Raw genomic sequence first — 13,182 nt, forward strand, 5'->3', positions numbered from 1 at the left:
ATCTGGTGTTTGTCGGAATAATTGTGCATATATTAAGCAGCGGTCGGCTTAAATAGTGCGGAATGGAAGCTGACAAAGTAATAGTTCAACAATATTTTAATTGTACCTAAGTGAGTTCAAAACAAAAATACAGTCCAAACAACCAATATTATCTCATTCACTGCCATCGACGGATATGGACGTCAAAAATGTATTTGAACCTTTTCGATTAGTTTAACATTTTTCCCACTTTTGTTAACAAAAGGTATGAATATCTAGAATTGTTTTTATTGTATTAGAACAGATATAAAATTTGTGATTAATTGTGAGTTAACTAGTGCAGTCATGCGATTAATTATAATTAAAAAATTTAATCGCCTGACCCCCCTAATTTTTAATAATCTTTTCTTAAAAAAAAAAAAAAAAAAGGTTATTAAAAAAATTATTTTAAAGAAAAGATTATTAAAAATTAGGGGCATCAGGTGATTACAATTTGACTTCACTAGTTAACTCACAATTAATCACAAATTTTATATCTGTTCTAAATGTACACCAAAAAATTCTAGGCTTTTATACTCTTGTTAACAAAAATGGAAAAAAATGTTAAACTAATAGAAATAGTTCTAATTATTTTTTGACGTCTATTGCTGTCAATGGCAGTGAATGAGTTATTTGCAATCTGTCTCAGTGGAGATTTGACTTTTCATTTGCACCACCAGTTAAATATTTATTTTTTTCTATAGTGGCCACTATCATACAATACTGTATATTCTTAATTTTCACAAACTTTTTCTTTGGCTGATGCGTGCAGGTTTCAACTACTTTAACACGGACATCTTTGGTGGCTCAGTGTTGAAAGGAAGCCATGGGACTTTCCTCCGCTGGGGGTCTTTCACTGCTTTCTGTTGTCACAACTGTAGACATAAAGAGACAGAAAGAGTAAGTGGACAGCTCCATTATTATTATTATTATACACTGCAACTACCTTACCTTGGTCATCCTGAGAGGTTACACACGGTAGTAGTGTTGCTTCACTACAAATAATGTCCGCTCCTTCTGCTGTACAAATTTGAAGAAACATAAGTGACGATTGGAATAAGCTTAATGACCCAACATCCTTTTTTTTAAATTTTTATCTGCCCTGTACCTTTTGCTGGAACGTTTAGTTCCGCATCTGTGATGTAATCAACCATTGGACAAGGAGCGTCTGCAGGCAAGAGAGAGGAACTTAAACATGAGTGCCAACGCCTAGATTGAGGCAAGCCGTGCATGTGGTTTAGAAAATAGCCTCTGAATAAGTCATCCGATGTGAGGAAATAGACAGCGGCGCGTGTCGCCATACCGTCGCGGTCCTTGAGCTGAGCCATTGTGAGAAAGAGCTCGCCCTCCTCTGGCCCTTCGTCTTGGGCCTCTGCACAGTTAGAAAAGACACAGGCTCAGGTTGACACATTTGATAGTCCTCAAAATCAGGGGCTCTCAAATTGGGGTCCATACGGGGCACAAAATAATTGGCAAAAATATTTTTTTCATAAAAAAAATAAGTGATTAATAGGTGTTAGGATTAAGATGAGATCCTTGGAAGAACATCCCACAGTAGCTATCATGGGTCCCAAAAAGTTTGAGAACCCCTGCTCAAAATGTCCACACACCTTTTTTTCTGGTGACTCTGAGAACAACGCAGCCGAAGAAAACGGCAACAATCCCAAAGAAGATACAGCCAGAGATGGAAAGAAGCACGCGCCTCTTTAACACTAGAGGTAATAAAAGCCAAAAATGAAAGTGAGGAAGTGCTTGTGTAAAATCATCAAACTTGGAATTCAAAACTTACATAAGTTTCTAGTTGCGAGAGGATCACTGCCTTTGGAGTAAGAAGGTCGCCCACTGCGAACGCCCTGACAAATGTATTGGCTCTGGACAGGGTCATTCTGGGGTGTTACGGTGTATTTGTCAGACGACGAGTTCACGATCTGCTGCCCTTCCATAAACCTGTTTGATGCGTGGTATGTTACACACACCAGTCACAACATTTAGTCCCCTTTGCACAATCTAATGACATCCAGTACAAGTTACAACACACAACACAGTTAGAAGTGGAAAATAAGAAAGTCCCACCTAAGGAAACCTTGAAAAGAACTAAAACTCAGGGATGTGATTTTTCCGCTAATTCGCGGAATTCCGCTTTTTTTATCCCCCCCCCCCCCCCCCCCCCAAAAAAAGTTTTTTTTTTTTGTTTTTTTTTGTTTTTGTAGTTCATTGTGTATGCACATGACTCCGACAGATAACATCTTCTGCTATAACAAAGACATTTGTGGTATGCTCTAATATGAGTTACTTTTCATTTGGTCATGATACAATTATTTGTTCATGAAATTTGAACTCTTCAACATTATTTATGTATATATATTTAACTTAGCATTAGTTAGATATGATGATATTCTCAGTGATAGTTTTTAAAAGCAAAGACAGTCCAATGTTTTTGAATGTGACTGATTTTGAGTTGACTAAAACTGCCATTTTATATGGGATAGTTCAATATACATTGAAAATTTATGCTGTTGTTTTGTCTATTTCTTTGTCATGTGAGTGCATTGAAAGTACTTAAAAACACGGAAAACCCATGAGCCCCGTGTCCCCCCACCAGGGCACTGCCCTGGACCTAGCTGGGTGCCAGCGGCCCCCAGACCCCCGGCTAAATTTTCAGATAATTTCACTTTGGTCAAATCACATCCCTGACAACTCTGTAGGAAAGCCATCCGGCCCCACCAGTCGGCTTGTAGAGTATTGGATGTCATGTGATTGTGTTGATGTGTATTAGCATCCTCTTTGTAAACAGCACAAATGAAATTGGCTTAATTTGTTCTTACCATGTGTAGTTCCACATGTGCTTGCTACTTTTCACCTCACACTTAAGCACAAGACTGTCAGTGGAAAAGACCTCGGACCATCCGGTTGAGACGATTATATTTGCTGATGGTCGTTCTGCGCAAACAAAAATACTGTATATAAACCAATTACCAATCAAACACATTCTCTACTGGACGTGTCGGCGACCATTACAAGGAAAATCAAGGTACATACCTTCAAATTGGAGCCTTAAAGCCTGACTTTGTTCTGTGTTGAAGATCCCGGTCATTCTCCCTCTGCTTGCTTGACATTTATAAGATCCAGCGTTTGTTTTGGCCACAGAACGTATGGTGTAATTTTTCCCAGAGGCAGTGAGCTGAGTGCCATCTTTGTACCACACATACTCCCAACCAGAAGATTGGTTAATGTGACAGCTATACGAGACCGAATCTCGGGTGTGCATGATCATGTGCTCAGGGTCCTGCTCCAGTCTGACGATGGGTTTGTTGTCTAAGGAAAAAAGAATGATTGCGTGTGTTGTTTTGCAATTTTCCAAATACAGTGCTACTTTGACTTTGAGTGCATTCATGACCACATCTTAACCAGAGGTGTCAAATCCAGGTCCAGAAAGTAAAAAAACCCTGCCACAGTTTGGCTTTTGTTAAAATTTCTGCATGCATGCAAAAAAACAAACAAACATGCAGAGCAACAGCTCATGACTCAAAAAGTAAATCAAAGTACCACTTCATGCATTATACAGTACAAAAAAGAGGACTCACCATAAACCTTAAGGGTCATTCCAGATGTGAAGTTGCTGCTAACAGACCTGCCCTTGAGCTTCCCCGAGCAGCTGTATCGTCCTCGGTGAGAGGTTGAAGCGGAACCGATAGACAGGGTGGCTCCATCCGGCCCATAAGACACTGCGTCATCCCCGGGGATCACCTGATTGTCTCTGTGCCACGTATACGTCCAGCCAGAAATGGGGGCCATCGCGCAGCTGAATGTCACACTCTCGGTGGGGAACACGTCAGACCACTGACTGCTTAGCGTCAAAGACGGAAGAGGAATTTCTGAAAAGACACACAGACTGTCCAATCAGCCATTTTGATTCGAAGACTGCCCAATTCTTCAATGAGGGCAGTCTGTCCGTCTGTCTGTATTTCTATCTATCTATCTATCTATCTATCTATCTATCTATCTATTGAAGAGGGTCTTCTCCCCAGATTTAGTCATAACTGTTTTAATTTATTTATTTCCTCAGTAGAACTTTTATCTGTGGATGTGGCTTTGTGAGTGATGTCGCAATTTCTGCCAAGTGTCTGTAATCAATGATGTGTTTAAAGTCTTATCTCATGTCCGTTGAACTCCAGGTGGGCTGTTTGGAGGGGGCGTTGTGGTACCGCCCCTTCAAGATAGTATAAGAATGTTGTGAGTCCGCTCTAACTTCACACTTGCGAGAAGCTGCAGCTATGTTCTGTAAACTCGCTTGTGTCCGGAATATTCTGTAAAATAAAACCTTCGAAGGAACTGTTCACCGATCTCCAGCCTGCATTCGGATAACCAACATTCTCACTGCCCGAAAGAAAACGAACACGCGAAGGAAAATATATAAAATAAAATAAAAATTTCAACACTATCTATCTATCTATCTATCTATCTATCTATCTATCTATCTATCTATCTATCTATCTATCTATCTATCTATCTATCTATCTATCTATCCTTTTATTAAATTCCTTTGTTCATGGCCTGTTGGAACTGAAAATGAAAAATGGAAAAAAAAGATGGCCAAGTTACCGAAACAGGTCACCGCCACCCGCCCCAGTTTAATATCCACCCCTAAATGTACAGTATTAATTTCCGGCACCTCCTTGCGTAGTACCACATCCTGTTTCAAAATTATATTAAATATAGCTAGGAAATGAAGCAAGGTGCACACTAAATGCTGTTCCACTCAGACTTCCTCAGTTTTAAAAAGCGGCACAATAGTTTCAACTCAGCAAATAACATTTTTCAGCTGATTGAACCGAACCCACCGAGAACATGTTGAGTCATCTTGTCGCTGATGTCCGTGGATGTTCTTTGGCCTCTGGTGGCTTTGCACCAATAGGTCCCTTCATCATTGGGGCTGAGTTGGGTTCCGAAAGTTTCGTTTATGGCCATAAGCTGTTTTCCGTCTTTGAACCAGTGGTACACCCAGTCAGAGCCCAGATGAACTTTGCAGGTGAATGTGGTGTTTTCTCCAACATACATTGAGTTCAAAACAGGAGCCTTGCTCAGAGACGGTTTCGGGATATTTTCTAAGACAAACACAATAAGTAGATCAACAATTCAGTTATTAGTAGGCCTCGCAACAGCAGTGATTCCCAAATACTATATATCCAGTTTCACTTAATTGATCTGAAAATTATGATTTTTTAAAACATTTTTAGTACAAACAACATTTTTGTCCATCTACTTATGCCAACGATGTATAGTGACAATCAAAACAATTACCGGTAAAGGCCAGCGACAACACGATTCTATTCTTGTACATTGGTTGCAAAATACTGATCTATGTAAAATAAAAAAAAATTAAATTTGTTTACTGTGCTTAGGGGCGTACTTAAATAGGGTATATATATATATATATATATATATATATAAATATATATCACGGATTTCACTTATTGCGGAAGTGGTTTGCTTTTCCAGGTGAATTACACATTTGCGTTCTATGATTTTGTGCTATAAGTCAATAGACATCGGGTGGACATCAGCTTCTTCTCAGCACTCACTTTCTTCCATGTTTGGTAAAAGGCTATTTGGCAAAATAGCTGCACAAAAAAATTGTGCACAAAAAAATCACTCATGGTTAAAATTTTTGCATGCATGCATGCATGCAAAAAAAAAGCAGAGCAACAGCTCATGACTCAAAAAGTAAATCAAAGTACTACTGCATGCATTATACAGTACACAAAAGAGGACTCACCATAAACCTTGAGGGTCATTCCAGATGTGAAGTTGCTGTTAACAGACCTGCCCTTGAGCTTCCCCGAGCAGCTGTACCGTCCTCGGTGAGAGGTTGAAGCGGAACCGATAGACAGGGTGGCTCCATCCGGCCCATAAGACACTGCGTCATCCCCGGGGATCACCTGATTGTCTCTGTGCCACGTATACGTCCAGCCAGAAATGGGGGCCATCGCGCAGCTGAATGTCACACTCTCGGTGGGGAACACGTCAGACCACTGACTGCTTAGCGTCAAAGACGGAAGAGGAATTTCTGAAAAGACACACAGACTGTCCAATCAGCCATTTTGATTCGAAGACTGCCCAATTCTTCAATGAGGGCAGTCTGTCCGTCTGCCTGTATTTCTATCTATCTATCTATCTATCTATCTATTGAAGAGGGTCTTCTGCCCAGATTTAGTCAAAACTGTTTTAATTTATTTATTTCCTCAGTAGAACTTTTATCTGTGGATGTGGCTTTGTGAGTGATGTCGCAATTTCTGCCAAGTGTCTGTAATCAATGATGTGTTTAAAGTCTTATCTCATGTCCTTTGAACTCCAGGTGGGCTGTTTGCTGGGGGCGTTGTGGTACCGCCCCTTCAAGATAGTATAAGAATGTTGTGAGTCCGCTCTAACTTCACACTTGCGAGAAGCTGCAGCTATGTTCTGTAAACTCGCTTGTGTCCGGAATATTCTGTAAAATAAAACCTTCGAAGGAACTGTTCACCGATCTCCAGCCTGCATTCGGATAACCAACATTCTCACTGCCCGAAAGAAAACGAACACGCGAAGGAAAATATATAAAATAAAATAAAAATTTCAACACTATCTATCTATCTATCTATCTATCTATCTATCTATCTATCTATCTATCTATCTATCTATCTATCTATCTATCTATCTATCTATCTATCTATCTATCTATCTATCTATCCTTTAATTAAATTCATTTGTTCATGGCCTGTTGGAACTGAAAATGTAAAATGGGGAAAAAGGATGGCCAAGTTACCGAAACAGGTCACCGCCACCCGCCCCAGTTTAATATCCACCCCTAAATGTACAGTATTCATTTCCGGCACCTCCTTGCGTAGTACCACATCCTGTTTCAAAATTATATTAAATATAGCTAGGAAATGAAGCAAGGTGCACACTAAATGCTGTTCCACTCAGACTTCCTCAGTTTTAAAAAGCGGCACAATAGTTTCAACTCAGCAAATAACATTTTTCAGCTGATTGAACCGAACCCACCGAGAACATGTTGAGTCATCTTGTCGCTGATGTCCGTGGATGTTCTTTGGCCTCTGGTGGCTTTGCACCAATAGGTCCCTTCATCATTGGGGCTGAGTTGGGTTCCGAAAGTTTCGTTTATGGCCATAAGCTGTTTTCCGTCTTTGAACCAGTGGTACACCCAGTCAGAGCCCAGATGAACTTTGCAGGTGAATGTGGTGTTTTCTCCAACATACATTGAGTTCAAAACAGGAGCCTTGCTCAGAGACGGTTTCGGGATATTTTCTAAGACAAACACAATAAATAGATCAACAATTCAGTTATTAGTAGGCCTCGCAACAGCAGTGATTCCCAAATACTATATATCCAGTTTCACTTAATTGCTCTGAAAATTATGATTTTTTAAAACATTTTTAGTACAAATAACATTTTTGTCCATCTATTTATGCCAACGATGTATAGTGACAATCAAAACAATTACCGGTAAATGCCAGCGACAACACGATTCTATTCTTGTACATTGGTTGCAAAATACTGATCTATGTAAAATAAAAAAAAATTAAATTTGTTTACTGTGCTTAGGGGCGTACTTAAATAGGGTATATATATATATATATATATATACCCAGACTGTCCAATCAGCCATTTTGATTCGAAGACTGCCCAATTCTTCAATGAGGGCAGTCTGTCCGTCTGTCTGTATTTCTATCTATCTATCTATCTATCTATCTATCTATCTATCTATCTATCTATCTATCTATCTATCTATCTATCCTTTTATTAAATTCCTTTGTTCATGGCCTGTTGGAACTGAAAATGGAAAATGGAAAAAAAAGATGGCCAAGTTACCGTTTGCTAAGACTTCTCTGTGTTACTTACTGTGCTTTATTCATAGAGATGGAGAAAAAAAACGAACAAACAAAATTTCAAATCTACATCGCATCACCACAAAATATTTTCATGAGAGTTGACTCTTCTTATCAACCAGATAGCTTACATAAAGTCAAGGATTAACAATTGTATTTAACAAATGTATTTAAACCCTAAAAATTGCAAATGACAACGGACAAGCACACTCTACACACTTACAATTCATCTTCCAGGAAATGTGCACAGCAGAAGTGTAAAAACGTCATTTACCATAAACTGTAACACTTGCGGTGCTGCTGAAAGCAGAGCTGACTCTTCTAGACTCCAAGTGCGCTTTGCAGGCATATCTTCCCTGATGGGCTAGAGAAGCCGTGGTAATGTTAAGAAGAGACCCCCCTAAGCTCAGGACCAGCATGGGGTCTTCTTGGAGCGCTGTTCCGTCTCTATGCCAGGTGAAGGTCCAGTTAGGGCTGCCCACGTCACACATCAGCTCCACGCTTTCCATTTGGAACACATCCAACCAGAAAGTCAGCAGCTTCATGGTTGGTATGGGTGGTTCTGAAGTTCGATAAGAGACAGCAGTCAGAACCAAAAGCATTCGTGGCATGTATTGAATAAGCAGTGAAGTAGTTTGTCATGCTTACCAGACACCTGCAACGTTGATGTTTCACTCTGCTCTGTGTAAAAAGGACTTTGTCCTCTCTTGGCTTTGCAGTGGTATCGTCCGCTGTCGGAAAGCGCTAAAGAAACTATTGTATAACTATTATTCCGAGATCCTTGGATTTCCTTGTCATCATGATACCAAAGATAGTCCCATCCAGACGATATTTCGATTACACACTGGAAGGTGACAGATTCTCCAGGGAACATTTTCTGCAACTGCGGGTTGAGCACCAACATTGGCTTTGGCTTGTTTGCTAACAAGTAAGAAGACATCACAAGTGAACATGAATATCACTTTAAACAAAGAGAGGGATAGAGTGATATGAAACTCACCATAAACTTTCAGTTCTACTTGGTTACTGTTGATGGAGTCGCCCTTTACTTTGTGATGAGCTTTACAAGAGTACGTTCCAGAGTGCGCCTGAGATGCTTCGGCGATTGTTAGTGTTACTTGGTTGGACGTATTTGACGAGACGTTTAGGTCTGCATCAGGCAAGCGCTGACCGTTTCTATACCAAGTGAAGGTCCACTCAGAGCTGTCAATGATACCACATCCAAACTGTGCTTTCTCAAAGGGGAACACATCACTCCAAGGGGACTGCAGGTGCAGTGACGGAACCGGAGGCTCTGGAAATGTGGGAACATATATGCAGTAGACATTATAGCATAATAAATTGCAGCGTAAACCCCCCTTCATTTCAGGTACTGGTTTTGTGGTTTCACTATTTTGCTGATTTTTTATGTTTTTTGCCCCAACCGATACACCCCCCCCCCCCCCAAGTTGTGGGTTGCATTAAAATTGAAGGGGGGTTGTAGGGCGAAGACGGTGTCTCCACTCTACCCCACCCCCCAAAGTGTGTGTTATGTGCCCTATGTGTCTATTTACAAAGTGTATTGTGCAAAACTAGTGCAGTGAGTTAAGAGGAGCGACCAGCGATTTTTTTTGTACAATTTTGTTCTCTCTCCCATTGGATTTTGGGTGTAGTTTTACTAGATGGTGGGACACTATTTAGTATGGCACAATGTAAATGTGTCTAAAGGACAAGGGACAAGGACAAGGGACTGCTCTGGTGCGCTGTGCTGTAGTCGGAAGTAAGGTGGATAATTTACTCACTTAAATCCTCATAATTCGCAATCAGATTGGTTTATTATAAATCTATTAACGTGGCTATGTTTTAAAATGAATGTTTTTTTGTTTGAAAAATGTGGCACAGTTGTGTACACGCTACTTTTACCTGACAAAGCAAGCTGTTTGAAAATCGTTTGAGAATTTAGGAGAGTTGAGAAATCTGTCCCAAAATGGCCGCCGTGTGTCGATGTTAATTTGCTTTTTAGCCCTACAGAACATGGCGGCTGTTCATTTTATAATGTACATTCATTTTAAAATGTATATCTTTGGGCATGATTACCGGTGTATAATGCAAGATGATAAGTTTGTTAGTCTGGATAAAACGGAATTTGTTTACTGTAAAGACATCAGGATCGGGGGACTGATTCTACAATGCTTTTGTGTTATCCATTACTCTTGCTTTCTTTTATTATTATACGTGTTTAAAAGTGCTTGTTTTATTTAAAAACAATCTACTGTCTGTAACGCAAACAAATGGACTGGAAGTCCACAGGTTGACTTTATTCATAAATAAATAAATACACTGATGGTCAAACGAAAAAGTGGCATAACAAAAACAAGGAGGCGCCACCTTGTGGTGCGGTGCCATACTACAGATTGTTACAGTACGTGCTGTAAATGCTATGAAAGCACGCTTAGGGTGTATTTAATTTAAATACACCCTAAGCCTGCTGGCAGTTGATTATACAAACAGATGCCTGCAATCGCAGGGCACACAGAGACGAACAACCATACTCACAATCACACCTATGGACAATTTGGAGTGTTCAATTAACCTGCCATGCATGTCTTTGGAATGTGGGAGGAAACCAGAGTACCCGGTGAAAACCCACGCAAGCACGGGGAGAACATGCAAACTCCACCCAGGAAGGCCGAAGCCCGGCCTCGATCTCACGTCCTCTGCACTGGGAGGCGGACGTGCTAACCAGTCAGCCACCGTGCTCTGTTGTAACTAAAATGATACAAAAATTTCCATTTGAGAATACAATACTGAGTGACTTGGTGGTGTTGGACCCAAGAAAGAGAGAGATGTTGGATTACACAAGTATTGTTAAGCTTGCAAACAGGTTTACACCAGACTTTGATCAGGAACAATTAAAAGATGAATGGGAAGACTATCAACTAATACCTGATGATCTTCTCCCTCAGAAAAGTCAGGATGGACAACCAATTCGTCCAGAGACATTTTGGCCTCATGTGTTCAAAATGAAAACTGGTTTGGGGCTGGATCGCTTTCCACTGATGAGAAAGATGTATCTAATTTTACTCAGCCTTCCTCACAGTAATGCTGATAGCGAGCGGGTTTTCAGCCATTCATACAGAGTACAGAAAGACAATGGGAACAGACACTCTTACTTCTTTATTACAGATGAAATTGAACAGTGACAACTGTTGCTCACAAGTGAGACCCTCATTAGAGCAGATAAAGTCTGCTAAATCATGCACATTGGCTTACAATAGGAAGCACTGAAGGCGCAGTTTATTGCATTGTAAACTTTTTAAATTGAATAAAAGACTTTGTATGCAAATTACCTTTGTTATTTCTATTACACTGTCTGGTTACCGCGAGTAAACATGCGTCGTACGGTGTTTGTAAGGTTTTTTTGGGGTTTGTAAGGGGAATCATAATCATTTATAAGGGCAGTTATCGGCAGAGGTTGACAGGTCTGAAATAATGATATTTGTATATTGCGGATTTCACTTATTGTGGTAGTCGTCTGAAAGGTAACCCTCACAATGTTCCTTTTGTTCAATACTGCTGCACATACTCAATTGACCCCCCCCACACACACACACACATCGTGCTTACCGTAGACAGTTTGTGTCTCAGTTGACGCTTCACTGGTTGGGAAAGTATTGCTGAACATGGAGGTGACTTCTGGAGATGACATCAATTAACATTTTGGTGCAATTCGCCTATAAACATTTTTAACATCTTCTTGGAGTAGATATGGAATAAACAACATTGAACCATTTCATCCTTTCCTCACCATAGATCATTTGGTCCTCAGGCGGTTCACTGCTTGGGACAGAATCCATCCACATGATGGAGGTGACTGGTAGTTGGGAGATGACAACACAGTTAAGATTTTTCAGTTCAAGCACATTGTCACAAGATGAAGATGGTTGTTCTAGTTCTAGATGGAGCGAATTGTACGGCATCAGGATGATGTACTGCAAAAGAAAGTCAGCTCGGCACACAATCGGTAAAGCGCAGACAAATAGACTGTTTTTGTTCCAATTTTACCTCTTCCCGAACAAGGATGTCAAATGCCAGATGATCAGAATATGGTTTCATTTGAGTTGCGTTAAAAGTGTATGAGTCAGGGCCAACAATCCTAAATATTAGAACTGTGTAGTATTTACCACCAAAAACCTTCACGAGTGTGAAAAGACTGTAAATGACTCAAAAATATATCATGTGTTGTGTACTTTTTTTTTCTTGTTATGTGTTATCGGCTCACATTTTAACCATCAGCTAAAATGTTAAACACCGAATGCGTAGATTCAGTTTAAGAGGAACATAAACTAAAATGCCGCTCAACATGAGCACTGCAGTCTCAGACTTAGTCCGACTGAAACGTGCATTTGTAAATGAATAATAATATCACAGACTGCGGAACAATATTTAAATATGGCAAAATAATGGAATTACAGAAACACACAGTGGAAAGACCTGATCTGAAATTGCCTCAGGAAGTGTCACCCGCACGAGAGCAAACTACTTCATGTTTTTTCTGTGTGACTTCCTCAACATTGTTTTCATTTGGTTCTGTGTTTTACCTCTGACTAGGAAGCATAAGAATATAAAGATGAATAATTAAAAGAAAAAAGAAGAAATGCAACTCTACTCCTTCAAGCTAAGTCAAGTGTAGTACATACATTTAAAAGAGTAAAGTTTCTCACCATAATCATAATCTTCAGTCATAGCCGCACAGAGCGCAAAAAAATCTGTCAAAACAAACGGAGATGAATGCTGTTGAACGTGCCTCTGAATTGATGGATGCACTCAGACTTACATATGACACCAAAGATCTTGATGAGCTCCATTTTTCCATTGAGCGACACATGCAGTCAAAGTGATGCAGTTGCTGTGCGGTGAAGCTCAATAAAGGAAACCCACTGAACGGGCGTGTGAGCAGCAGCTTTCCTCTATTGGCCACTTCTGTTTTTCGTTGTCGTCCAGGAAATGAGTTTGTCAAGCAGGTCTCAGCATGAATTATCAGGGCTGATACAGTAGTATACAGAATCTACTTGCTGCAGTTTTGTAGCTCATTTCTGTCCACTCAGTCAAGAAAATTACTTTATTTGCTCATCATATATATATATATATATATATATATATAAATTAGAGCTGTCAAACAATTAATTTTTTTAATCAGATTAATCACATCTTAGAATTTTGATTAATCACGATTAATCGCTTAACAAAAAAAGCTATTTTAAATCAACATTTTTCCCCCGCCAAATTTGGAGAGCAC

At 39.9% G+C, this 13,182-nt stretch overlaps 1 protein-coding gene across 4 annotated transcripts; it reads right to left on the reverse strand.

Annotated features, from left to right (window-relative positions):
* Positions 1 to 81: 81 nt before the first annotated feature.
* LOC144057354 (cell adhesion molecule CEACAM5) lies at positions 82 to 12,825 on the reverse strand. 4 transcript variants are annotated; one of them, XM_077574823.1, is made up of 19 exons: positions 12,721 to 12,825; positions 12,608 to 12,652; positions 11,692 to 11,757; positions 11,511 to 11,576; positions 8,905 to 9,198; positions 8,553 to 8,825; positions 8,179 to 8,466; positions 7,060 to 7,323; positions 5,795 to 6,085; positions 4,860 to 5,123; positions 3,603 to 3,893; positions 3,058 to 3,333; positions 2,844 to 2,958; positions 1,808 to 1,965; positions 1,629 to 1,730; positions 1,322 to 1,390; positions 1,127 to 1,186; positions 970 to 1,038; positions 82 to 893 (listed from the first exon to the last, which is right to left on the reverse strand). In XM_077574823.1, exons 1-19 carry the CDS (start codon positions 12,749 to 12,751, stop codon positions 826 to 828), a joined length of 3,090 nt encoding a protein of 1,029 aa, XP_077430949.1. In that variant the 5' UTR covers positions 12,752 to 12,825; the 3' UTR covers positions 82 to 825. The 4 variants fall into 4 exon arrangements, with proteins under 4 accessions (XP_077430949.1, XP_077430957.1, XP_077430941.1 ...); XM_077574831.1 differs by having other exon boundaries at positions 970 to 1,035; positions 11,511 to 11,579; XM_077574815.1 differs by having other exon boundaries at positions 11,511 to 11,579.
* Between the last annotated feature and the right edge of the window lie 357 nt (positions 12,826 to 13,182).

The sequence above is a fragment of the Vanacampus margaritifer genome, chromosome 1 (assembly GCF_051991255.1).
Source record: "Vanacampus margaritifer isolate UIUO_Vmar chromosome 1, RoL_Vmar_1.0, whole genome shotgun sequence".
Lineage (NCBI taxonomy): Eukaryota > Metazoa > Chordata > Actinopteri > Syngnathiformes > Syngnathidae > Vanacampus > Vanacampus margaritifer.

What these genes read in the sequence shown, in the direction of transcription:
- LOC144057354 (XM_077574815.1), bottom strand. Translation starts at nt 12,751, where the DNA reads ATGGAGCTCATCAAGATCTTTGGTGTCATAT. An exon ending in TGAGACACAAACTGTCTACG is followed by an intron (nt 9,199 to 11,510) that starts GTAAGCACGATG and finishes CCACATTTCCAG; the next exon opens with AGCCTCCGGTTCCGTCACTG. An exon ending in CAGAGTCACCAGAAAAAAAG is followed by an intron (nt 1,391 to 1,628) that starts GTGTGTGGACAT and finishes CTAACTGTGCAG; the next exon opens with AGGCCCAAGACGAAGGGCCA.